The sequence below is a fragment of the Dasypus novemcinctus genome, chromosome 13, assembly GCF_030445035.2.
Source record: "Dasypus novemcinctus isolate mDasNov1 chromosome 13, mDasNov1.1.hap2, whole genome shotgun sequence".
Lineage (NCBI taxonomy): Eukaryota > Metazoa > Chordata > Mammalia > Cingulata > Dasypodidae > Dasypus > Dasypus novemcinctus.
In genome coordinates, this window is record NC_080685.1 from 93,353,821 (window position 1) to 93,379,121 (window position 25,301).

Genomic DNA, 25,301 nt, shown 5'->3' on the forward strand with positions numbered 1-25,301 from the left:
TTATAAACTGCCAACTTAGAAAATGGATATATTTTTAAATAATAAAGCATTTTGCAACTGACACTCTCACATTTTTTATGTTTTTTTTTTTTCTCTTTTTCCGCTCTATTTATAATCACATGCATAAGCTTTCATTAAATTGTGAGTATCTCATGATAACTAGAACAAAACTTGGCAGGACCTCCAGTAAATAAGCATTTCACACCATAAGAAAATGAGTTTTGTTCTGAAAGTTCATGTCTAAGTTAATGGATGAATCTGAAATAATACATTGTCTCAAAGAAATCCTCTTTTAAATGGTTATTGGATTCACAGCTAGATTGTAGAAACCCTATGTTGGTGAATTTATTGACAGCAGTTCATAAAACGTGAGTACTGATATCTTAGTCTTTTATCTTTCCTTTTGCCTTTCATTTCATATTTCTAATATATATAGATATATACATAAGAATAATTTCCTCTTTTTTTTTTTCCTTTTTAAGGTATTTTGTGTTTACCACCTCCAAATATAGAAAATGGACAATACTCAAATAGTGGAAAGGATACATATATATATAATGAAGTAGTAACTTATAGTTGTAAGCCTGTAAGTGGACCAGATAAATATTCACTCATTGGAAATAGCAGTCTTGTTTGTTCTGCCAATGGAGAATGGAACAGTGGTCCTCCTCAGTGTAAAGGTAATAGTCTTTAAATTTCTTTCTTTCTTCATTTGTAAATACTGTGAAAACATTTTATATATAGTTTTATCTATAAGTAAAACTATTTACTTCTTCCAATAAAATTAGTTTCTAATTTAATTTAATATATATCAAGTAGATTGGAAAATAGTTCCAGTTGAAGAAATCCCCTTTCCCACATGTTCTTGTCATTCAAGTTATGCGTTAAGAATTGTAATTATGGATTGTGATTATGTGTGATTTTTTCTCTTCTTCCTTTTTTATTTTTTTATTGAAACAAACAAAAAACCCAACACACACTAGCTGAAAAATAAAAATGTTTTATCTTGTATTACAAGAAGTCTAAAAGATATGGCTTCAGATAATGGTGGAGAAGTAGCTTATAATAAACTAACTTTCTTGCCTTATAACAATGATAAACAATTGTTTTTTATATATTTTGCCCAGAGTTTAAGGCACAAGAGAGTGACCCACAAGTATGGGGACACTGAAAGGGTTTACTCTTTAAAGAAGAGAACCACTGCATATACATTCTTTTCAACGTGGGACATATTCCAAGATAGACCATATTCTAGGCCATAAAATGGTTTTCAGTAAAATTTAAAAGAACTGAAATCATTCAGAGTATGTTTTCTGATCACAGTGGATTGAAAGTAGCAGTCAATAGCAAAAATACTGGAAATTATGCAAGGTGTTTCTAAATAACTGATGGGTCAAAGAGGAATTCAGAAGGGGAATTTGAATATATTTTGAATTGAATGAAAACACAACATAACAAAAGAGCCAAACTTATGGAATATAGCTAAATCATTGCTTAGATATCTTTCATGAATATAGAACCAAAAACCCTCAAAAATATATTAGCAAATCCAAATCCAGTGATATATACTGAGGTGTGGGATTTTTCCTATGGCTTCAAGGTTGATTCAACATACAAAAAATTAGTATAATTTACCGTATCAAGAGACCATAAGGAAGAAGACAATATGGTCATTTTAATAGTTGCACAAAAAGCATTTGACAGAATTCATCATCTTTTCATGATAAAACATCTCAGCAAACTGGGAATAAAAGAACTCTCTATCTCAACCTGATAAAAGGCATCTACAAAAGTCCCATAGCTAACATTATACTTAATGGTAAAAGATCATGTACAAGGCAAGGTTTGCAACTCTTACCACTCCTCTCCTACTCAGCATTGTTCTGGAGGTCCTAACCAGTGCAATAAGGTAAGAGAAAGAAATATATACATATTGGAAAAGAAGAAATAAAACTGTCTCTGTTCACTTAAGACATCATTGTATATGTAGAAAATCCCAGAGATTCTAAAATCTTCAGCAAGGTTGCAAGGTACAAGATCAGTGTACAGAAATCAATTGTATTTCTGTCCACTGAAATGAACAATGAGAAATTAACATTTTTAAATGTACTATTTACAATAGCACCAACATAGATAAAATACATAGGTATAACTCTAACAACACACACATAAGAAAGAATGCTAAAAGCTACTAAACACTAATAAAAAATTTTAAAAGACCTTATAAATGGAGAGGTATGCGGTGTTCATTAAGTAGAAGACTCATTATCACTAAGATGTCAGTTATCCCCAAATTGATCCCATAAATTCAGCTCAATCCCAATCAGAATCTCAGCAGAATTTGTTATAGAAATTGATCAACTGATTCTAAAATTTACATGGAGGGGAGTGGATGTGGCTCAAGTGGTTGAGCTCCCTGCTTCCCACATGGGAGGTCCTTGGTTTGGTTCCCAGAGCCTTCTTTAAAAAACAACAACAAGCAAAACAAATGAAAAAACCAACTTAGAGGACCTCATGTGGCCCAGTGGTTGAGTGCTGGATTTCCCCATATGAGAACCTGGGTTCAATCCCTGGTCCCCAGTAATCAAAAAACAAACAGACAAACAAAAAACCCCAACATTGAATATACCAAGAACTAGAGTGGCCAGAACAATTTTGAAAAAAATTGGAAGACTCACTATAAAGCATATAGTCAGGACAGTCTGTTATTGATGAAAGGATACACATACAGATCAATGAACTACACTAGAATCCAGAAATAGACCCCTACACACATGCTGAGTTGAGTTTTCAACACAGGTGCCCAAGCAGTTCAGGAGTATTCTTTTCAACAAATGTTACTGGCACAATTACCTATCCGTAAACTTTGACCCATACTAGATTTAATCAAAATCAATCAGAGACTTAAATGTAAAACCGTAAGACTTTTACAAGGAAACATAGGAGAAAATATTTGTAACCTAGCAAAAGATTACTTAAATATAACCCCTAGAGTATGATGCAGTAGAGAAAATAATTAACAAATGGGACACCTTCAAAACTGAAAACTTCTCCATAACACTATTTAAAAAATGAAAAGATGAGCCATAGACTAGGAGAAAATATTTGCAATGTACTTAACTTGATAATGGAATTGTATCTAGACTATATAAAGAACTTTCAGAACTCAATAACAAGAAAACAACCCAATTAAAAAGTGGGCAAAAGAGCAGCAGATGTACCTCAGAGGTTGAGTGCCTGCTTGCCATGTACAAGGTCCTGGGTCCAATCCCTGGTAGCTCCTAAAAAATAAAATTTTTAAAAGTGGGCAAAAGATTTAAATAGACATTTCACCAACAAAAGTATATAGATGGCAAACAAGTACATAAAAAGGTGCTCAAAAGTATTCATAGTTGCAGAAATGCAATTAAAACCACAGTGAGATACCACTAAACATCTATTAGAATGGCTGAAATTAAAAGCAAAAAACAAGCAGGTACTGGCAAGGAAACTGAGCATTGGAATTCTCATACATTACTCATGAGAATTCAAGGTGGTATTACCACTTTGGACACAATCTGGCAATTTCTTATAAAGTTAAACATATATGATACGACTCAGTGAAGTGTAAACATATTCATACAGAAACGTGTATGAGAATGTACTTAGTAAGTTTATTCATAATCACCCCAAACTGGAAACAACCTAGTTGTTCTTTAACTGGTGAATGGATAAATCATCTGTGCTATAGCCATACAGTGGAGTAATACTCAGCCCTAGAAGGGAATGAATTACTGATTGATGCAACAACATGCATGAATCTCAAATGCATTATAAACTCAGTGAAATAAACGATAGTCAGAAGGCTATGGACCCATTATAAGATATTCTGGAAAAGACAACACTACAGGGATAGAAAACAGATCAGTAGTTACTAGTGGTGGGTGTAGGGGAGGGTAGGTTGATCACAAAGAGATATGAGGGAATTTGGGGAGGTGATGGGCATGTTCTGTATCTTTATTGTGGTGGTAGTTACATAACTATTTGCATTTGTCAAAACTCAGTAGCTATACTTAAAAGGGTAAATTTTACTATATGTAAATTACATCCAGTAACCTAACTTAAAAAAAAAAATCAGCAGCAGTAACAGCCGATTGGGCACAGTAGAAGAAAAGATCAGGGATGGGGTTGGTGCAGAAAGTAAAAGTGACAGCTGCCGTCTCATAAGAAACTGGAGGCTAAGAAACAATGGAATAATGTCCATTAAGGTACTGACTCCTAACCCTAAAAAATCTATATGATAGAAAAATCATTTGAAACTGAAGGTAAAGGGAAGCGGATTTGGCCCAACGGATAGGGCGTCCGCCTACCACATGAGAGGTCCAAGGTGCAAACCCAGGGCCTCCTGGCCCTTGTGATGAGCTGGCCCATGCGCCATGCTGATGCATGCAAGGAGTGCTGTGCCACACAGGGGTGTCCCCCGCATAGGGGAGCCCCACACGCAAGGAGTGCGCCCCATAAGGAGAGCCAGCCAGCGCGCAAAAAGTGCAGCCTGCCCAGGAATGGCGCCGCACACAGGGAGAGCTGATAAAGCAAGATGACGCAACAAAACGAGACTCACATCCTGGGTGCCAAGAATGCAGGCGGACACAGAGAGCAGACAATTAAGGGGAGGGTGGGGAAGGGGAGATAAATAAAAAAATAAATCTTAAAAAAAAAAACAAAAAACAAAACTGAAAGTGAAATAATATGTTTGGATTAATGAAAGCAGAGAGAATCTGTCACTAGCAGATCTCCACTACAAGAATTGCTAAAGGAAGTTCATCAGAATGAGGAGATAACAGATGGCAATTCAGATTCCCAGGAAAGAAGGAAGAGCATTCTTATGGTTCAAAAGGCTACACATTATCTGGTCCTTATGTATTGCTCAGATTTGATGACATGGTTATCTTCTCTTGCACTCTATGCCCCAGTCCAGTGTTTTTGTTTTTGCTTTTCAAATTCATCCCAAACCCATTAATGGATTGTGTTATCAGTCTAGTGGGTCATGACCAGATTTTCACTGTTTTAAGAAATAGAGTAAAGTGGGAAATACTCTAGTGCACTGGTGTGAAGTCTTAAGAATTTTAAACTTTTATGTTAGGCTTTTATGCACGTATACTAATTTGCAACATAAAATATATTTCTTAATCTGGGTTGCTGTTAAAAAAAAACAGCTTGGAGAACACTGCCCCAACTCCATTGGCCCTTTCTATTTCTTGACCATCCCAACTGTATATTATTTCTACCTGAGAACTTTTCTTTTTTGCATCTCTTTCCATGAGTGGCTTCTTCTCAACTTTTAACTTTGAGCTTAAGTATTACTTTCTCAGAAAAACACTTTCTAAAGTAGTGGGGTGCTGTTACCAGTGCTGACATGACCTTTTTTAAAAAGCCCCTAGAGTTAAACAAAAGTTTCTTCTGAACTTAATTTGTATCTTATGCTTAGCCCTTTCTCAAAACTTGTCAGCAACAGCGGAAAAAAAAATCAGGAAAGCCAACAAAAGTTTGTTTGGTGGTAGGGGAGGCGGCATTTGATTTTTCTAAATCCATTTACCTGGAATTTACATTCTTTATATTTTATATATTTTATATATTAAACTGGAAAAGTTTGTGGGGTTTTTTTTGTTTTTGTTTTTGTTTTTGTGCCTTCTGTATCTTGTCTGTTTGCTCCTGTTGGGAATTTTTACTTTACACTACTTTTTCTGCTCCTATGTTAAAGCAGCTTTCCATTAATTCTGGGGTTTCTCTACTTTTTAGTGGTCAAATGTGAGTTTCCATCAGTTCCAAATGGAAAACAGACATCGGGATTTGGAACAACATTTCTCTACAAAGCGAGGGTTACGTTTGAATGCAATGAAGGTTTTGTCCTTGAAGGCAGCAGCTTAGTTGTCTGTGAAGAGGATAATAATTGGCACCCCCCGCTTCCAACATGTGTTAAAGGTACAAAGGTTACTGTCTTCCTTCTTCTTCCTTTTTTAAACTTTATTTCTTTGACATTAAATATCAGTGATACAGAATAACTGAAAAGAAGCAATTTTGGTATTTAACTCTGTCTTGTATTCATGCCACATTTGTGATATAAAATTTATACAGAATCCTACAGTTGAATTTTCTATGTTTTCATAGGGGTTTTAGCACATTATGTATATCACATAGGTATATAAATGTCTGTTTGATATTTTTATGTATAAAAAGCATCAAGTTTTCAGAGTAAATTAAAGTATGGAAATTTTTATCTAAATAAGTCAGGAGTTAAAGCCATAATTGGTATATTTGAAATGAGAGCAAGAACTCCCAAATGTTTTATCCATTCTACATTATTTTCTTTTCCACTGTTGATACCTCCCAGGACAAAACCTGCAATTTTGAGTAATTCTGATTTAGTAGCTTCCAGCTTATCTTTTTCAAAAATCCTTTAAATTTCTGGTGAAAGTGCCAGCAGTAATTCCAAAAAATTTGATGCTATTTAAGTTATTCTTTTGTTTTCCAGTGTCGACTACTCCCGTGTCGACTCCTTCCCATACTAAAACTCCAACTACAAGTCTCTCAGGTTTTGTAACGTCTACTAATATTTTTCCAAAATCCTTTACGTTTCTGGTGAAATTTCCAGCAGTCACTTCCAAGTATTTGATCCTATTTTTATTCTTTTGTTTTCCAGTGTCGACCATTCCTGTGTCGACTCCTTCCAGTACTAAAACTCCAATTCCAAGTCTTCCAGGTTTTGTAATATCCTACTTACATTTTTCTAAAATCCTTTTAATTCTTGGTGATTTGCACTCATTTATCTTTGTAAATGATGAACAGAGAAGGAAAAGTGGCCATTTTAACATTATACATATTGATTCTAAAATTAGTTTCATATTCTGCAGATAAGAACAAGTGTGAACTTGGGCAAGTTATACGTAAACTTTAAATGTGTTTTCTTATGGATAAAATGATTGAGTAACTTCCTAACTCGGGGATAGTAAGGTCTAAATGGGATGCATTTGAAGTACTTGGCGCCATGGCTGGCACATAGGAAGATCTTAAAGGGAGCGAATATGATTTACATCACTGCATGAATTAGTATTAGTGAAGAGGCAAGTTAGAATCTGGCTTCTGTTTTTCAACATGTATATTTTCAGGGTCATCAGCTTTGCTATTTTAGTTATTCTTTTTTAAATAGTGATCTGTTAATATCTGTACTGGGTATCTTCCCGGTCCAGAACTTTTCTTTCCCTAGAGCGCAACCAGATTTATTCCTTTTAACATACATTAAACTGTGAATGTTGTGTAATTGTCAGAACAGTACCTATATTTGTACTCCCAAGTTCTTCCACCCAACCTGCCTTGACAGTTATGCTTCTCTCTCTCTCTCTCCTTTTTCTTTTTTTTTCAGGAGGTACTGGGGATTGAACCCAAGACCTTGTATATAGGATGCAGGCGCTCAACCACTTGAGCTACATCTGTTACCCTTTTTTTTTCTTTACTGAGCAATTCTATTTGGTAACAGAAACCAAATTTCATAACAAGGCAGGACAAGTCCTTATTTACTGAATTGAAATGGAAGATTTCTTACAGGAGCTACTGATCAGTTACACTTCTTAAGACTTGAAAGCTTTTTTTGATGTGGTGGAAGGAGTTATCTTCTTGATGTCGGTACTGTTCTCTCTGTCTTTACCTTGGTTTCAGGAGAAGCAGGGGACGGTAAGGATAATAGGTGGGGCATTAGATGGGGCAGACCGTATTCAAGGTCCTAGTTTGGCTCTGCTTACTGAAGTAACATCATTTCTGTGGGCTTTTGTTTCTCATTGGTGTAATAAGGGTGTTAAAGCCAAACAAATGTCAGTTACTGGATTCTGATTTGTTGACATATTTCACATCTAGTATTTACATTAGTCATTTAAAAGATGGAGAGGAATTAAGCACATTAACATGGAAATAGAACCTGGTAGCTTCCTTAAATACTTTAGTTAAGTGCTATGGGGTTTGGGGAGAAAAAGCTGGGGTTTTTTGGTAGACAGAGGAACACGACTAAGATTGCGTACAAAATCTGCACTCATTGACTCACCCACCTTTACTCACTTGCTCCTGTTGGAATTATGCACTGCGGTATATACCAAGTTTACTGACAAGCTGTTTTTTTTTTTTTTTTCAATTTTTTTTTTTTAAGATTTATTTATTTATTTAATTTCCCCCCCTCCCCTGGTTGTCTGTTCTTGGTGTCTATTTGCTGCGTCTTATTTCTTTGTCCGCTTCTGTTGTCGTCAGCGGCACGGGAAGTGTGGGCGGCGCCATTCCTGGGCAGGCTGCTCTTTCTTTTCACACTGGGTGGCTTTCCTCCCGGGCGCACTCCTTGCAAGTGGGGCTCCCCCACGCGGGGTCACCCTTGCGTGGCACGGCACTCCTTGCGCGCATCAGCGCTGCGCATGGCCAGCTCCACACGAGTCAAGGAGGCCCGGGGTTTGAACCGCGGACCTCCCATATGGTAGACGGACGCCCTAACCACTGGGCCAAAGTCCCTTTCCCCTGACAAACTATTTAAATGAGTTCCCATAAACGTGTCATAAAAGATTTCTAAAACACTGGTGGAGTTCATTGTTTACAAGAGGAGAAGACTGATTGTGAGAAAAAGTTTATAAAGAGGAGAAACTGTAGGGAACTTTTTAAAAATAGCAAAAATCAAAATTCATCATAGGATTATCAGTCATTTCTTCTGTTAGAGAAAGATTATATCAAAAATATTAATGGCAATATATAATGGTGTTAAGGCTTATCTAAATAGCCTAATATGAAAAAAAGTCCAAGAAATATTAAGTGGAAAAGAATAAGATGCAGATTATGTAGTACAGCCCCACTTAGATGTTTAAAAAAAAAAAAGATGTTTACCTTGAAACATTACTTTAATGATTTATTAGTTAATTCCTAGGATTTCCATTATAAAATATAAAACTCTAGTCAATATTCTTATGCATATATCTTTGCATACTTGTGCAAATATATATTTAGATTAAGTACCCAGAAGTAGAATTGCTAAGTTTGGAGAGTATATGCATCTTTGATTTTGATAAGTAATGAATCTTTTTAAAAAATCAAAATTAAAGCCATAAGCCTTATTGATAAGAGTGATGAATGACAGAATCAAGTTTATTGTTTTATTTCCCAGGTTCTCCTACCTTTAAACCTCCAGTTTCAAGTCATCCAGGTTCAGTATTCTTGATCTTCCTTATATATAATTAAGGACTTTATAAAGGTGATGGGTGAAAAATGATGTCTTGTTTTGATTTGCATTTCTAAGTTTTTTATATTACTGGATATGGGTGCTCTTTTTTTTTGGGAGGGATCAGAGATTGAACCCAGACCTTGTGTGTGAGGCAGGCGCTCAACCACTGAGCTACAACTGCTCTGCTTGTTTTTTATAACTTAAATACACAAGTAGCATATGAATACATTCTTGTAAAACATCACATACGTATATAGAGTAAAAGATCAGTTCTTCTAGTCCATTACCCAGGCTAGTCACTGTTAATAGTTTAGGGTTTCTTTTTATCTATTTCTATGTATTAGCATCCTTATGTGTGTAGTTACACACAGAGTTTGGAAATTTTTCTTTTTTAAACAAATACAGGATCAATCTGTATTTGATCGTTTTCTGCAACTTGCACTTATTTCACTTAAGGTATCAGATTATGGGTGTATTGAGGTTTATTCCCATCCTTTTAAAGACAGCATGAATATGTGCCATATTTTATTAACTATCCTCCTACCAGTGCTCATTTATTACCTGAGCAGAGAAGATGCACGTTAGGTAGATGGAGGTATTGATCTTTCTTTAATAGCTGTGAATTAGTGTCTTACAAAAGCTGTAGGTCTTCTCCATGTTAAAATTATACGAAGAGCTCTCCCATTGTTCTGATTTCACTTTTTGCATTTAAATTGTTGAAACGTCTGAAATTTATTATGGGATATGGATATGAGTGGTTCCTCCCCTCCTGGTCCTCCCCTCCCTTCCCCTCCTGATCCTCCCTTCCCCTCCTGATCCACATTCAGTGGCTAAACAGCACCATTAGTTGATTAAGTTGTCTTCTCCCCCACTGATTTGAAATGCCACTTTTTAATCATATATTAAATTTGTAAGTGTTCTAGCATCGTTTCTGTTCCTTTGAACCCAGTCTGTTCCTGTGCCAGTACCGAAGTAGTTTTAATTACTGTAGTACTATGTGATGTTTCCTTATCAGGCAGAACAATTTTTCTGAAATTTCCAGGATACTCATCTTATTTTCCAGATAAACTGTTTGTTGTTGTTGTTGTTTGTTTGTTTGTTTTTGAGTACTGGGGTGGGGGGTTAAACTGGAAACCTCATACATGGGAAGCTGGTGCTCAACCACTAAGCCACATGGACTCCCCTCAGTTGGTCTTTGCATTTGTTTGCTTGTTGTTTGTTTTTTTAGGAGGCACGTGACTGTGCCACGGTACCTGCCATGTGGGAAGCAGGTGCTCAACTGCTTGAGCCACATTTGCTCCCCAAGATCAACTTTTAAATCTTTTATTAAACCCTCCTCTATCTTTTCATTTGAATTAGAGTCACATTGATTTCATAGGATATTAAAGTGATATATTTGTTTGCTATACCACAGGATATTGTCACAGGAAATGTTAGTGGGCAGGAGGAAGAAAGATGGTGATGCTGAATGTAAATTTCCAAAATTTTATGCTACTTTTATGATAAACATTAATACAGTTTATAAGGAAAATAAACTACAAAGAGTTTTGTGTAAGGACAAAAGATCAAAGCCTATGAATGTAGAGGTTTTTAAACTTTCCTTTTATTTTCCCACTTAATCCATTTTTCTTCTTTTTTCTAGGATTTGTGCCTCATCCTACAGAGCCACCAAGTTCAACGCCTCTAGGTTTAGTGTCATTTGGTTACTAATAACCCTGCATGGTGAAGCCTTAAATTCTACGTGGACGTATCTTATTCCAGTGGTCTTCAGTTAGGGAGGAAACACTGTGTCCCAAATGATTGATAATTGACATTTATGGAGTTACTTTAAGTAGTGCAGATACCGTGACAAATATGTGTTCATATGTAGGTAGGTAGAAACATGTAGTTTTTAAGAGGTGCCCCAGTGTAGGTGAGGTAACTTTCTTAAATGCTCTGGTAACATATAGGTTAGAATTAATGAAACATAGCTTTCTTCTCATATGAGAGCAAGTGTTATTTTGTGGTCACCGTTTGTGGATAAATTTTCTTTCTATTCATGTCTTGATACATGAGCCTTAAAGTACTGTAAGTTGAGTTAATTTTTTCTCTACAACAGGCAGTTGTAACAGTTTTATGAAGGCTTACACAGTTTGCACATCATGTGTTAAAGAAAACGAAGTATAGTAGTGACAGTTAAAGTTCTGTTACTTTTTAATAGACTAGTTTAGTAATGGTTAGTATTTTTATAAATGTACCCTAGGCTACTTTTTTTTTTTTTTTGTAGGAGGTACCAGGGATTGAACCCAGGACCTTGTACATGGGAAGCAGGCACTAAAACCACTGAGCTACACCCACTCCCCCCAGGCTACTTTTTAAACATGTGCTTTAGCTCTGAATACTTGTGATCAAGCTGGCATTGTGCCAGTTAAGCTCAGTGTGAGCTTTAACAGACACTTAGGCTTTGTCTTGTAGCAGTTTAATAAAAGTAATGACAGTAGAAGCATGGTACAATTGACAGAAACATTTCTAAGAATTAAGATTTTGTAGAATTATTTAGTGTTCTCTGGATGTCAACAAAGCATGTTTAATTTTCTCTGCATAATTTTTATCCATGTGCACTGTTCTGTCAACATTTTTAGAGGGACTCTCCTTGATGATCAGAACTATGTCTTAATTTGGTTTGGGGCTGGGGTGGGGTAGAAAGGAGGTGGATAAGATAAAGTATTATTTATGAAGACTGTAAATAGTATCTGCATGGTAGATGAATAGACATTTATAATGTACTCTACAAATCCACTTTCGGGGAAGGAAATAAAAAATTTTTACCAAATCATAAGCAATAATAGAATGAATACTGAACTAAACCAACTGTAATGGGATTAATAGATTTTAAAAAAAATGATTTTCCTCTAATCTAGTGAATTCTTTCAGTTTTAATGATCTTTATTAAATACCTAGTGTGGTATTTATAAAACTAACCATGCAGAGTTTCACAAGTTAGACCCTGAAACTGGAAACTAGTTAGAAGGGTTCTGTTATTGAAATAACTCGGCTGCATTACCAGTCATGCCAAAACTAGATAGATAAATTCCTTCTTTTTTGCTGTAGCTTTTAGGTGATATGCTTGAATTAAAAATGCTCCTGCCCTTTAGAGATCCAAATATACCCAATGTCTTCACAGTGCTTTCATTTTTTCTCAGGTGCGGGCCCCATAGCTGCGATCGTTGTCTGTTCCGGTAAGTATCCTGAACCTTGCCACCACTTAACTCAAGATCCCCGTACGTTACTGTGCAGAACTACGTTATTTGTTCTCATAACTTTTCAACTTCTATACTTTCCATAGCTTGAGTAAAGTAAACCAAAAAAGTCCAAAAAAAATAACAACAAAAAAGCCACCTGGCTTTTTATGTGCTCGACTACCTTGTGTTTGTAATTTTCTATCCTTTTCTATTCTGCATATTCACTTAGTACCCTAAGTAGGGCATGCTTTCTCAGAGTGATTAGTAGTATGAGTTTGCTTCCCACATATGCTTTTGGTGGTTTTCTAAATTAAGAAATGACTTTTCTCTGACTCATTTTGGAATGTTTATGTGATTCTAGGGAATTGGATTTAGGTAGTGAAGAGTCCAGCCAGAATATAAATAAATGTATATGTGCTTAAATAAACTAACATTTCCTGAGCACTGAAGTGTAACCAACATTTCTTCTGCTAGATTTTGAATCTTGGTAACTAGTTTTCACAGTTCTCTGTCATCTGTTTCCTGGTTTCTTGTAGGTGCAGTTATTTTAGGTGCCTTCATCGCTTGGAAATTATATGAAAGAAGGAAAAAAGGGTAAGTTAAAGCACATTTCTTGTAATTTATTGGTCCTTCTCATCCTTGACAGGCTTTTGTTTCACACAGCTTATGTTTATACTCACTCTGCATTGCTTACAGTCTCTCTTGAATGTGCCTGCATTAATGTGCCCTCAGAATTCCATTTCTTTGCTAAAAATATTTCCAGCCACTTTTAACATGATGGCAACAAAAATAATCTTAGAGTTCCTTCAGCTATTCTGAGTGTAAGAAAAATGTCTGGATTTGAGGTTAAAGTTCAGCAAATCATGGACCACTCTGGAGCCTTTCCTACCCTATACATACCATATTTCCTATATTGGACTGGTGGCCAAGATTCAGTTTAAAATATTTTACTATGTAGACTTTGGGCAGTTGCATTCACTCTAATTTTTATGAAGAAAGTTTTCATTTGACTATATAATGTAACTATTTGTAAGGAGCTATGTAGGTGTATCATCAGTTTCTTTTTCATTTAGAATTGTTATTTATACATGTTAAGCTGGGGGAATTAAAAGTAACATTATTTGATTTCCCTCTTATGTTCTCTTAATTTACTAGGTTGAAGTAAAACTGATGGGGTTAAACTTAAAGTTGCTGAGAGGGGTAAGATTTGTAAGACAACTGTCTTTTGATCTATAAAAATGAAAAAAGGTGGGGAGGGGGCTTAGAATAACAAATATATACAGTAGAAATAAGTATCTTCTAAGGAAGATGGGGCTTTTAAACACCAAACTTAAATTAAATGAAAGAATTTACAATTTAATGAAAGATTTAGAAGACACCATAGAGCATAGACCAAGATTAAGTGCTTTGGAACTTTTAAAAGATTATAGGTATTTTTATTGATTGCGCCTGGCCCTCACCCCCAACGCCATGCTTGGGAAATAGCTTTGAATCAAACCTAATAAATTTAAGACTTGATGTTCATGGTTTTATAATCTATTTTCCTTTTCCTTGAGATACCAGGCCAGAACCCCACACCTTGTATGTGGGAAGCCAGTGCTCAGCCACTGAGCCACATTGGCTCCCCTGAATTGGTTTTTTTTTTTCTTTTTTTCTTTTAGGAGGCACTGGAGACAAACCCAGGACCTCCCATGTGGGAAGCATGATCTTAACTGCTTGAGCCACATTTACTTTCCCCTATTTTCCTTTTATATTAATCAAATTCGGGCTGTGTAATAAAAGTACATTCTTGGGAAGCGGACATGGCTCAACTGATAGAGCATCCATCTACCACAGTCTACCATATGGAGGGTCCAGGGTTTGATCCCCAGGGCCTCCTGACCTGTGTGGTGAGCTGGCCCACATTCAGTGCTGCCACGCACAAGCAGTACCCTGCCACGCAGGGGTGTCCCCAGCATAGGAGAGCCCCACACGCAAGGAGTGCGCCCCGTGAGGAGAGCTGCCCTGAGTGAAAAAAGTTCAGCCCACCCAGGAGTGGCGCCACACACACAGAGAACTGACGCAGCAAGATGACACAACAAAAAAGAGAATTCCCAGTGCCGCCAGATAATGCAAGCGGACGCGAAAGAACACACAGTGAATGGACAGAGAGAGCAGACAACAGGGGGGAAAGGGGAGAGAAATAAATAAATCTTAAAAAAAAAAAGACCCATTCTTCACTCATAAAGAGCACAAACTTTTTTCATATTATTGGTTCTTTTTAAAATACCCATAGTGCCTGTTTTTTGAATCTTAAATCCTATTTTTATTGAACACATGAATTTCCAAGTGCAAAGGGTTTGTGTAGAAATAATGTCCAAAGAAAGCAAAACATGTCTGGCTCCTTATGCTTCCTTTGTTTAAAATATCGCTGCATCTAAATACTTACAGGTTCCTAAACAGGTGTTAATCAAACGCTCTCAAGCTATGAGTTATTGAGTCTTTTATTTATTTATTTATTTATTTTTTATTTCTCTCCCCTTCCCCCCCTGCCCAGTTGTCTGCTCTCAGTGTCCATTCACTGTGTGTTCTTCTGTGACTGCTCCTATCCTTATCAGCAGCACCTGGAATCTTGTGTTTCTTTTTGTTGCGTCGTCTTGTTGTGTCAGCTCTCCGTGTGTGCGGCACCATTCTTGGGCAGGCTGCGCTTTCTTTCGCGCCGGGCAGCTTTCCTTACGGGGTGCACTCCTTGTGCGTGGGGCTCCCCCTACACGGGGGACACCCCTGCATGGCACGGCACATCCTTGCGCATGGGCCAGCTCCACACGGGTCAGGGAGGACCGGGGTTTGAACCTTGGACCTCTCATGTGGTAGGTGAACACCCTAGCCATTGGGCCAAGTCCACTTCCCATACTGAGTCTTTTAAAGCTGAACAATTATCTAAACGTTTTACCCCCAATTAAAGGTTCAGTAGCAATAGTGATCTGCGCTTCCAAAATAATTTGTTCTGTGATTTTTAAAAAGCATAAATTTTACAACTTAGGGTTCATATATTCTTTGTAAAGAAAACAAAAAATTGCAATGTTAACTTTATTTACTATTTTTGGGAAGATGTGTCTTTAACCAATGCAACACAATCCTGTATACAGTAACACAACTTGGAGAAGAGAAGTTTTTAGAAAATGGGGTAGGAGAGGTAATTCATAATTGCCTTTGAACTACAACAAACTATTGGAATCTTTTAGGATATAGGTTGTTCTTTTTATGACAGGAAAATATTCAATTAGAATTCAGCATTACATGTAATACCTGAATTAAATTTAAAGTTCTCTTTGTGAATTGTCTTCAAGACAGTGAAGTCCTGACTTAACTTTCCAGGTCCTGTATTATTTTAATAGCTGAAGTTACTCTAATGAGGAAGGTAGCATATCTTTCTTCTTTATGGTTTAGAGCAGTGCTCCTCAAACTTTAATATGCACGTTAACCACCTAGGGGGCTTGTTAAAATGCAGATTTTGATTCATTCTGGGGTGGAGCCTGAAATCTTGCATTGCTAATAAGTTCCTAAGGGAAGTTGCTGCTGGACTATGGACCACACTTTGAGTAACTTAGACTATTACTGATGTATCCATATTTGTGAAATCTAAAGAAAAATCATCAAGAGTATTAGCAAATTCTTTCCATGTTCAAGATATTGGATTGTTTTAAGGCTCCTCATTTGTGTGTATCTTTAGGGGGGAAAAGGGTGTGTGTGGTAATAGTTGGCTTTCTTTTGTGGTTTATTTAAAAAAACAAAAAAGAGGAAAGATTTCTTTTACATTCCTTGCACTGTTGAATGTTCCTAACCTTTTACCCCAGAATTGGCTATTGTTGACATAGAAACTCTTACTTAGTACTGTAAAATGTATGGAGTTTCTTCTCTATTTCTATGAGTAACACTACAGATAATCCCAAATTACTCTTAAAGCTTGGTGCAAATGGATTTCACATAAACCTGTATTTATGATGCCTTGGGAGCACAACTGCCCTTCTATAGCCTTCATCCCAAAGTACAAAAATAGTACAAGTGGTCATTTTTGAGATCATTCAACTCATTAATTACTTGATGAAAAAATGGCCAAAAGTTTAAATTATTCTTTCAGCTAAGAATAGTATTGCATCCCAGCTGCTCTGAATTGGTCCCATCCAAATGCTCTTTCCTTTTCCTTTCCCGTTTCCTTCTTCAACTAACACTTCTACTGTATGTTCCCGTCTCGGATCCACAGCCCTTGCCCTGTCCTTGGCTCCTGCTTGAGTCCCATATTGCATGTCATCACTCTGTGGTTTCAAACAGCAGATGCCTTTTGTTTACATGAATGTTTTCACTTATTTGTAATGATTTTCTTTTTTCATAAATTCATGGTTTTCTGTACTCCAATCAGTTCATCCCTGGATAAATGAGTGACACTTCGTTAATTAGAATTATTTGCATAGCTGACATTTATCTCTGACAAAATAGTTTTTATTTTGTCAGGATATTTATTTGGTATACCTTAAACCTAGTTTTTAGTGTTATGTTAATATTGACTGGCCCAATAACTTTTCTAATTTTAAGCTGTCTGTGCTAACATAAATGTGACAAAAGAGTTTTTTTACATAGAACAAAAAAATTTAAGGATCAACTTGAACATTTTTCTACTTGGCTCTCAAATTCTTGAGCATTCAACAAACTCTTCAGAAGTTTTTTAACCAAAAAATAATAATACAGAACAAAAGCTTTTGTAATTATTTTAGAGAGCACATTTATGACATTTAGATCCAACCCAGAAAAATGGGAGGCATGTAGTAAGTTTTACAAGGGTCTTCCTTCAGGTTTAAAATAAATGTTCTGTGGGAAGAAACTACTCAATGTAAAAGTCTATAGCATCTTAAAACTTAGTTGTCATAAAATTGAGTTTATATTGCCTGGATTTACTTTATATTCTGAATCCCCTCAAAATCCAGAGAGCTAGAGACCAGGGCCATTTCTCCTCACACAGTTTATTCTTTAAGAGAATTTGTATTTACTTCTCATGAAATCGTTTCAAAGGTAAGCAGATTGAACAGAAATTTAGAATCTGTTCATCTGCTGGATGATTTATAAGACATCAAAAAAGTAGCTTCTTAAGCAGAATTCATGTTTCTATTCTTTTTTTTTTTTATGTTTCTATTCTTAATTTATGCACCTAAGTCCTCATTGTTACCTCCATTATCCTCTAGAATTGATTTTATCCACTTTTTATGCCATTCTCACTTCTTTCTTGATTTGAGGTTACTATTTTATTCAGCCCTTTTCCTTTTTTCTGTTCAGCACATACCTAACTGATGAGAGCCACAGAAAAGTAAAATTTCTCTCTCTCTGAGAAGAAGGTAGATGAAAGAAAGATTTGGTTTTATCATTAGAAGGTATCTTTTATTTTTTCATTGATATCCTTTCTTTTGAAAAATATTCAGTTGATATTTAGATGTCAATAACCTGAGCTAAGAAATGTTGGCAGTAGACTTTGTCAAAGAGGAACGTTAGAGTCCTGTTCCCGTTTACCTAAATTATAGTGTTCTTAAGCCATTCTTTAAGTTTAAAATACCATGTACTGAGAGACTTTTGCTTTGACACATAGGCTTAAATAGTGTAACATCCCTCTCATCCTTTAATCAGCCTGTCTAGCCTCCTCTGCCTGCTTACAGGCTAGATTCTCTTTGAATCTAAAAGTAAGAGAACTTCTCAGCCTAGTGGGAAATCACAGAATCAGTTTATTTCAGTTATAAAAGGGGAGAAATGCCTTTTTACAGAGACTGAAATATAATTTACTTAATTTTGTTAATCTCTTCAATTCAAACTTTTAAATAACTATAAAAAACATTTATCCGTTTCCTTTGACCAGCATATTTTTAGAATATTAAAGAAAAACAAAACCCTTGGATTTTAAGAAATGGTTACATTGCCTCAAGTCCTTTGACCCCTCTCTACCTTCTGTCTTTGAATTGGAAACCTCTATTTATTTGTGCTAGAATATGTATCTGCATAGCTGGGAAAAGAGAGATTATTGTGTGAGGCCCTGCCCTAGATGATAAGAGTGTGGAGCAGAGTCTACAAAGGCCAATGAGAAAAGCAGCAATTTCCTGGTAAAAGCAAGGTGGTGTTTTTGATCAAGGGGCAAAGAGGGGAAGGCAAAACATAGGAACTAGAATAGTCTGGGCCCACCCCTCCTACAAAATCTTCTTAGTCCCTCAGGACATCTCTGTGGCTAGAACCAACTAGAAAAGTCGTTTCAAGGGGTCTTAACATTTGAAGTTAATTCAGGAAATGCTAACGTTAATATAAAGTAACAAATGAGTAAATCATTTTCAGATCCCTGCCTTCTTTAAAATAGCTTCATTGTTATAGCAAATGTTTCTTTACATTTATGTTAATGCCTATCTTTTTCAAATACTGGTTTGCTATATAAAATTCTATTTAAAGATAAGTGTTCTATTACTATAGGGGAAAAAAAAGTTATTGGCCTAGAAAAAGACAGCGGTGTGGGGGAAATTCAGTGACAGGCTGAGCTATTAATTCACTCACCATAGTAATCTTTAGGACATTGCTGTAATGCAAGTGTATTGTTATGACAGTGGCAGTTCATAACGATGGTCTTCCTGACAAAGAGAAATATTCAGGTATCCAAAATTAACATGTTTAGCTGTTATATGGGGTAGGCATCCCTGAAGTGTTTGCTATGGCAAACATACTGGTAAATAACTATCTGGTCCAGATGTAAGTTTAGTCTGTTTAATATAATCATTTTACTAAGGCAGGGACTAGAACTGCATTGTCCTATGTAATAGCTAATAGCCATGTGCAAAAGTACCTAGTCCAGATGGAGATGTGCTGTAAGTGTCCAACTCACACTGTATTTCCAAGACTTAGTAGGGAAAAATGTAAAATACATGTCAAAATGATAATATTTTGGTTATATTATGTTAAAATAGAAAATTATAATTTTGATTATAATTTAATGTTTCCTGTTTCTTTTTTAATGTGGCTTCTAGAAAAGTTAAAATTACATGTGTGGCTTGCATTTTATTTCTCTTGTGTAGTGCTAGACTAGAAGAATAGATTTTAGAAAGTTGTGATTTCTTGAACAGTAAAGGACATTAATGTACTTGAATACTGTTAGAACCACTGCCTCTTTTCAAGTTTTGTCTCAGAGCCACGGATTTAAAATTGTGATATCAGGAAGACACGGGTTTTTCTCCAGTCTTTCCCACTGACCCTAAATCAAAATGAGGAAATATTTACTAGGTACTTCGTTTGCTACTGCTCTGTTTATTGTATTGGAGGGAAACAAAAATATAATATGGGGATAAAAGAAGGTTTTCAGAGTGTGACTAGTTTGAATATTTAAAATTATTTTAAATGAATAATGTATTTTCTAGTCTGTGTACTCCTAATACTATAAATGAGTTTTTTAATTGCCCATTTTCTAAATAGGCTTCTAAAATTTAATTTCTGATCTTAATTATGTTTATCTTTGCTATCATTGTACCTTGCTTTGTAGAAAAAAAGAAATGAGAGCCGAATACAACACTTACCAGAATACATCAACCGTGTCAACAGAGAAGAGCTAAATGGTTCTACAAACCAGTACATCACATTATACTGTGCTTCTCTTTAAATTTTAAGATCTACAAAAATGGCTCTATAGTTTTTCATTTGCATGAAAGCAACTGTTAATTTTTAATGCCCACCTTTTAAGGAAGCTTGAACATAGTCACCCTCATTTGATGCTTCTTTGAAATGGATATGAATTTGGGGATAAACATACTGCCTATTTCCCTTAAATAGTATTTGTATTTCCAGGGCAAAAAAAGTGACTTTGAAGTCATTTTTTGTTCGAGGATTAATGCCAACCTTCAAGATTTATTCTTTCAATGACTCTGTGATATATTAATACTTTATATATTGTTTCTTGTAAAAAGCCTTACCAATATATTTGTATATATTGCTGCACCCCTTAAACAGTAAAAACAAGAACATGAAAATTGAGAATTTGGACATGCTTGACTTCTTTAAGCATATTAATGGAAAATTCCCTTGAAAAGGGCAAAATTCTTTTGTATAACTTCTATGGTAATTTACAGGCAAGCTAAAAAAAAGATAATCTAGAAAGTTTATATATGATATTTGTTTTTCACCTTTTGAAAAAAAAATCAGTAAACTCGTCTTAAGAAATCAACAAGAATTCAGAATCAGTTCCAGAAGTTAGGGACTCTGACACCCATACCAAGAATGCCAGCTCAAGCATGAGGTGGGCACATTAGCCTTGGTAATTTTCTTGAGAATTCCACATAGTAACTGAGGCTAAAGTTGGCCATAGGTGATTTTCTTTCCCTACTTGAATAGAGAGATCTTACTTTAATCATGTCATCTAAAAATAGGCATTTTATAGGAAATAAGTTTATCAGATGACCTCAAATCATGTCAGAATCGTAGCCCATTTAAGTTGCCCTTGCCAGGAGAACCCTCTTAGCTTTGTGTGCATCTCTCCATGTCGCCTAAAAGGCAGAGTCATAACGAAGCCACGTAGTTCAGAGAAGGCAACTTAATTTGCATATTTGTTGATTGTACTAAGGACAAAAAAAGTCGGCATAGCTCAGGTGTAATTCAGGAATGGATCTCCGCCCCAATTGAGTGCCTGCGACCCAGGCAGATTCTCTTTCAAGTATTGATTGTACTAAGGGACAAAAAAAGTCACCATAGCTCAGGTGTACTTAAGGAATGGACCTCAGCCCCTCTGAGCCCCTGTGACCTGGCAGATTCTCTTTCAAGTCAGTCAGTGGGCAAAGAGAAGGACACAGCCATTTTAATTCAGATGAAAAGTTTTGTTTTAAACGTCTATATATAGTAGCACAAATGGAGCAAAAGAAATGTTACCTTAATAAAGATACTACTGGGCAATCAAAAAGTAGACCAGAAAAATATTGTTTTACTCTATAAAGACATGTTTAGAGTACACTGTAAGTTTTCCTTCCCTATGTCATCTTTGGTGAGATAATTTAGGAAGATAAAATTTGAGCCAGAATAATCAGGAGTTAAGAATTAAGCACAGTTAGAGTTGAGGTTTTACTATACCCATTTTCATCTATTTTTCAAGAAGCAAGGGATGACTGTACTATATCCTTTAGAAAAACACCACCACCTAATAGGTATATTTTTCAACCAAAGGTATATAAGCTTAACAAAGTCAGTTTACTTTTATAAAAGTTTCTGCTTTAGATTTAGTTTTTGTCAATTTAATGTATTTATATTTGAGATTAATATGTATGTGTGAATATTTATTATGCTTTGCTTGTAAAATAAGTTTTCAAATATGTGGGGGAAGTCTGTTTAAATGCCAGAGAAGGAAACGCATGGGAAATTTTAGGTTGTATATATGTTACTATAATTCAAAGTTAAAAAACTAAGTAAAAAAAAAAACTACAAAAATATATATGCAGGAAGCAGATGTGGTTCAAACCGTTGAGCACCCACCTCCCACATGGAGGTCCCTGGTTTGGTTCCCAGTGCCTTCTGAAAAAACAAAAACAAGCAAAACAAATGAAAAACTGACTCAGGGAAGCCGATGTGACTCAATGGCTGAGCACCAGCTTCCCACATATGAGGTCCTGGTTCAATTCCTGGCCCTGGTACCTTAAAAAAATATACCCAGGGTCTCCTGACCCGTGTGGAGCTGGCCCATGTGCAGTGCTGATGCGCGCAAGGAGTGCTGTGCCACGCAGGGGTGTCCCCCACGTAGGGGAGCCCCACATGCAAGGAGTGTGCCCTGTAAGGAGAGCTGCCCAGCGCGAAAGAAAGTGCAGCCTGCCCAGGAATGGTGCCACACACACGGAGAGCTGACACAGCAAGATGACACAATGAAAAAGAGAGGCAGTTTCCCGGTGCTGCTGACAAGAATACAAGTGGACACAGAAGAACACACAGTGAATGGACATACACAGCAGACAGTGGGGCGGTGGGGGAGAGAAATAAAATCTTTAAAAAAATGTAAATATATATATATATATATGCATGCAGTGAAACAAGTTTCAGATATGGGGGGCTTTATTGATCACTTTTTGAAAACTGGTTCTTCAAATTTGGTAAAAAATAAATTTGTACATTTAGAGACACTTCATTTGTTTGATGTGCTTACTTCCATTGCGGTCCATCTCAAATCAGGCCATGTTTCTCATTGGGGCCCATGTTCGCTGACAGTTCCCTGCCCACAGTCATTACTCCCTGTCTCTCATCACACCTCATACCCTGAAGTGTCTCCAGGCATCTCCACTCCTCGCATAACATGTGTCTCTCCTGTTCAACAATGTCCAGTGACACCACATTACTGTTAAGTAAGTGCAGATTTCTAGGCATGATACCTCAGGACCTTCTACGATTAAATCCCAACTTTTCTTCCCAAACCTAATCTTTCTGCTTTACCTCTTCTGATAACTTCCTCTCAGGGAGGCCGGACCGTCTAGCCTGTGCTTTCTGCTATATTCCCACTTCACTGTTGCACCTATGATCCTGTCCAGATCCTGTGCATCTTCCAAGGCCCAACTCAAATACTGCCCATTCCACGAAGCTGCCCCAGATTTCTGCCCAGCTCTCATAGCCTTTATTGTTAACCGACCGTAGGAACCACCTTGAAGATACCCGTATACATGCGTCTAATAGAAGAGATCTCTCCCATGTCACTTTAATGCCTGGCTAGGGCTAAGTAAATAAAAAGCCAGGCCCCAACAATGGAAGTATAAAATTCAATATGTGTGTAACTAATAGAATTTTTAGTTTATGCTAAAAAAAAATGCTTTTTGCAGCTTTTAATAAGATTGTTAAATCCCTCAGATCAGGCCTCAGGTTGTCAATGTGGCTGCACATGAATTACCTAGGGAGCTTTACTGATACCTGGGCATGGGGCTTTGTTTTTTGTTTTTAAAGTTGAGAACCTCTGGGTTAGTGATTACCGTGGCTTATAGCCCAATTTGATATATAGAGAGAAGATAGAAGTTTCTATTTACCAGAGAAGATAGTGGTTCTATGAATTCAACCTACTTAAAAAAATGAAATCTCAAGAGACTCCAATTAAGGTATTGGTACCTGGCCATATGAACAAACACTGGTTTAAAAATACAGAAGCAACCTTTGTTTACTATTTACATGAATGAAAATTATGTTGATAATGAATAAAACCATTTCATGGCTTACATTTGACTTCAATGTCAAATGTAAAAATATACTATATAATGTATTTTTAAAATTGGCATAAAACAAGGGGAGGTTTTAAGGTGACTAACAAAAGTGCAAAACACTGAAAATTGGGGTAGACGGTATGATTTTGCATGGGTGAAGAGGATTTGGTTAACATCTTAACCAAGAATGAACTTTTTTTTGCATAAATATTTGCATATGTGTACTCAAGAACAGGAGTTCATTTCGCCTGAAACTGCAAAATCGTGTGCATACAAACATTTTTTAAACAATTTTGCTTTCATCAGGATCTGGCCTCATCTAGGAAAGATGAAGTAGCCTCTGTAACTCGTTAACACTGCTGCCCTCTTGTGGACCTCGGGGGTGTCTGACAGTGCCCTGGCTGTTCACACCACCATTATTCAGAGGTTTCAGTCATTTCCGAGGTTCCAGAAGCCATTTTAAACTTCATTTTGGATCTGGTATTAACTAGCTCTTTTTGGCTTTTCTTCTGTGAAATAAACATTTTTTTAAAATTCTGTCCCTTATTAAGTGTACGGTAAGTTTAATATTGGGAAATGTAGGTCAGTTGGGAAAACTGAGGGCCTCAGGCACCCATAGGCAAAAATATTTTTTGTTCAAGACACTGTTTTGCCTTTTTCTTCATTTACACAGCAGCAAACGGTGAACAAATTGTCACGAATATGGGTAAGAGGGAATGTGCTCCCCTTACTCCCAATTCCTGCCCTGATAGCCCAAGAAAACCTGAATAAGGGTATTAAAACTGATGTAGGATAAGCCACTAAGGTTTGTAAGATTTAGCTCCCCCATGGAGCTTTTAAAAAACTGAAGTAGACAAGCCCTGAGCTGAACCACTAGAATACAAAGATCTGGCACCTGGCTTGTGGGTTCAAAACTTCTGGAGATATTCTTACCGATGCTTAGGTAAGCACTTACGGGGTTCAATAAAATGACTGGCCATCTGATTATCCACCTGAAAAGGCTCTTTGCAACACCTCAGCTGGACCTTGGGACATGGTAGATGAATCAAAAAGTACTTAATTTGAACTTAAAACAGACCCAAAGCTGTGATACCTGTAGGTACTACTGTAGCCTATCTTAGTGGGAAAGTGAATAAAACAATACATTTTAGGCTCCTAACTAGTGCCCATCACCACACTCTGGGAGTAGCATATGGATTCTTTCCTCAACAGCCTAGACTAGCATGTAGCTGCAGTGAAGGCGCATCACATTCACTGGGGAGTTTTCTCAGCAAGCACTTTGTTTGCTCCCACCCCACTGAGGAGAGCTGCCTTCTGGGTCAGATGATGGAGCAATGTGGGCTTAGAAAGGGTCCAGGTGGGTAACTTGCCACCACGTGTGAGAACCACTGGCTTGAAAGAACTGTACTTCCAGTAGTGCAAAGTCTGCCACACACCTCCTGTGGAAAAAACCCAACTGAGGGGGCCACAGCCCTCGTTCCCCAAGATTCCCTACGCTTGATCCCCTATCAGGAAATGTGGCTAATTGAATACTTTCACAGAACTGACTTGCCCGGTCTACAAGGGTTGATACAGATAGCCAAAATTAGAACTCCTGCCTTTTTATAAAGGAACTGAAATCACCAATGCCACTCCCCTTGCAAAGCCATATGA

The 25,301-nt window shown here is 36.7% G+C and overlaps 1 protein-coding gene across 1 annotated transcript in view; it reads left to right on the plus strand.

The window, feature by feature from the left end:
- CD46 (CD46 molecule) overlaps positions 1–22,589 on the plus strand; it is a 56,136-nt gene extending 33,547 nt beyond the window's left edge. Inside the window, exons 5-13 of the mRNA XM_004470088.5 lie at positions 483–680; positions 5,779–5,961; positions 6,512–6,571; positions 6,680–6,739; positions 9,167–9,205; positions 10,866–10,910; positions 12,406–12,441; positions 12,981–13,038; positions 19,979–22,589. Of these exons, the coding sequence (XP_004470145.1) occupies positions 483–680; positions 5,779–5,961; positions 6,512–6,571; positions 6,680–6,739; positions 9,167–9,205; positions 10,866–10,910; positions 12,406–12,441; positions 12,981–13,038; positions 19,979–20,048 (749 nt within the window). The 3' untranslated portion in view covers positions 20,049–22,589. The remainder of the gene's footprint in view (positions 1–482; positions 681–5,778; positions 5,962–6,511; positions 6,572–6,679; positions 6,740–9,166; positions 9,206–10,865; positions 10,911–12,405; positions 12,442–12,980; positions 13,039–19,978) is intronic.
- The last annotated feature ends 2,712 nt before the right edge of the window (positions 22,590–25,301 follow it).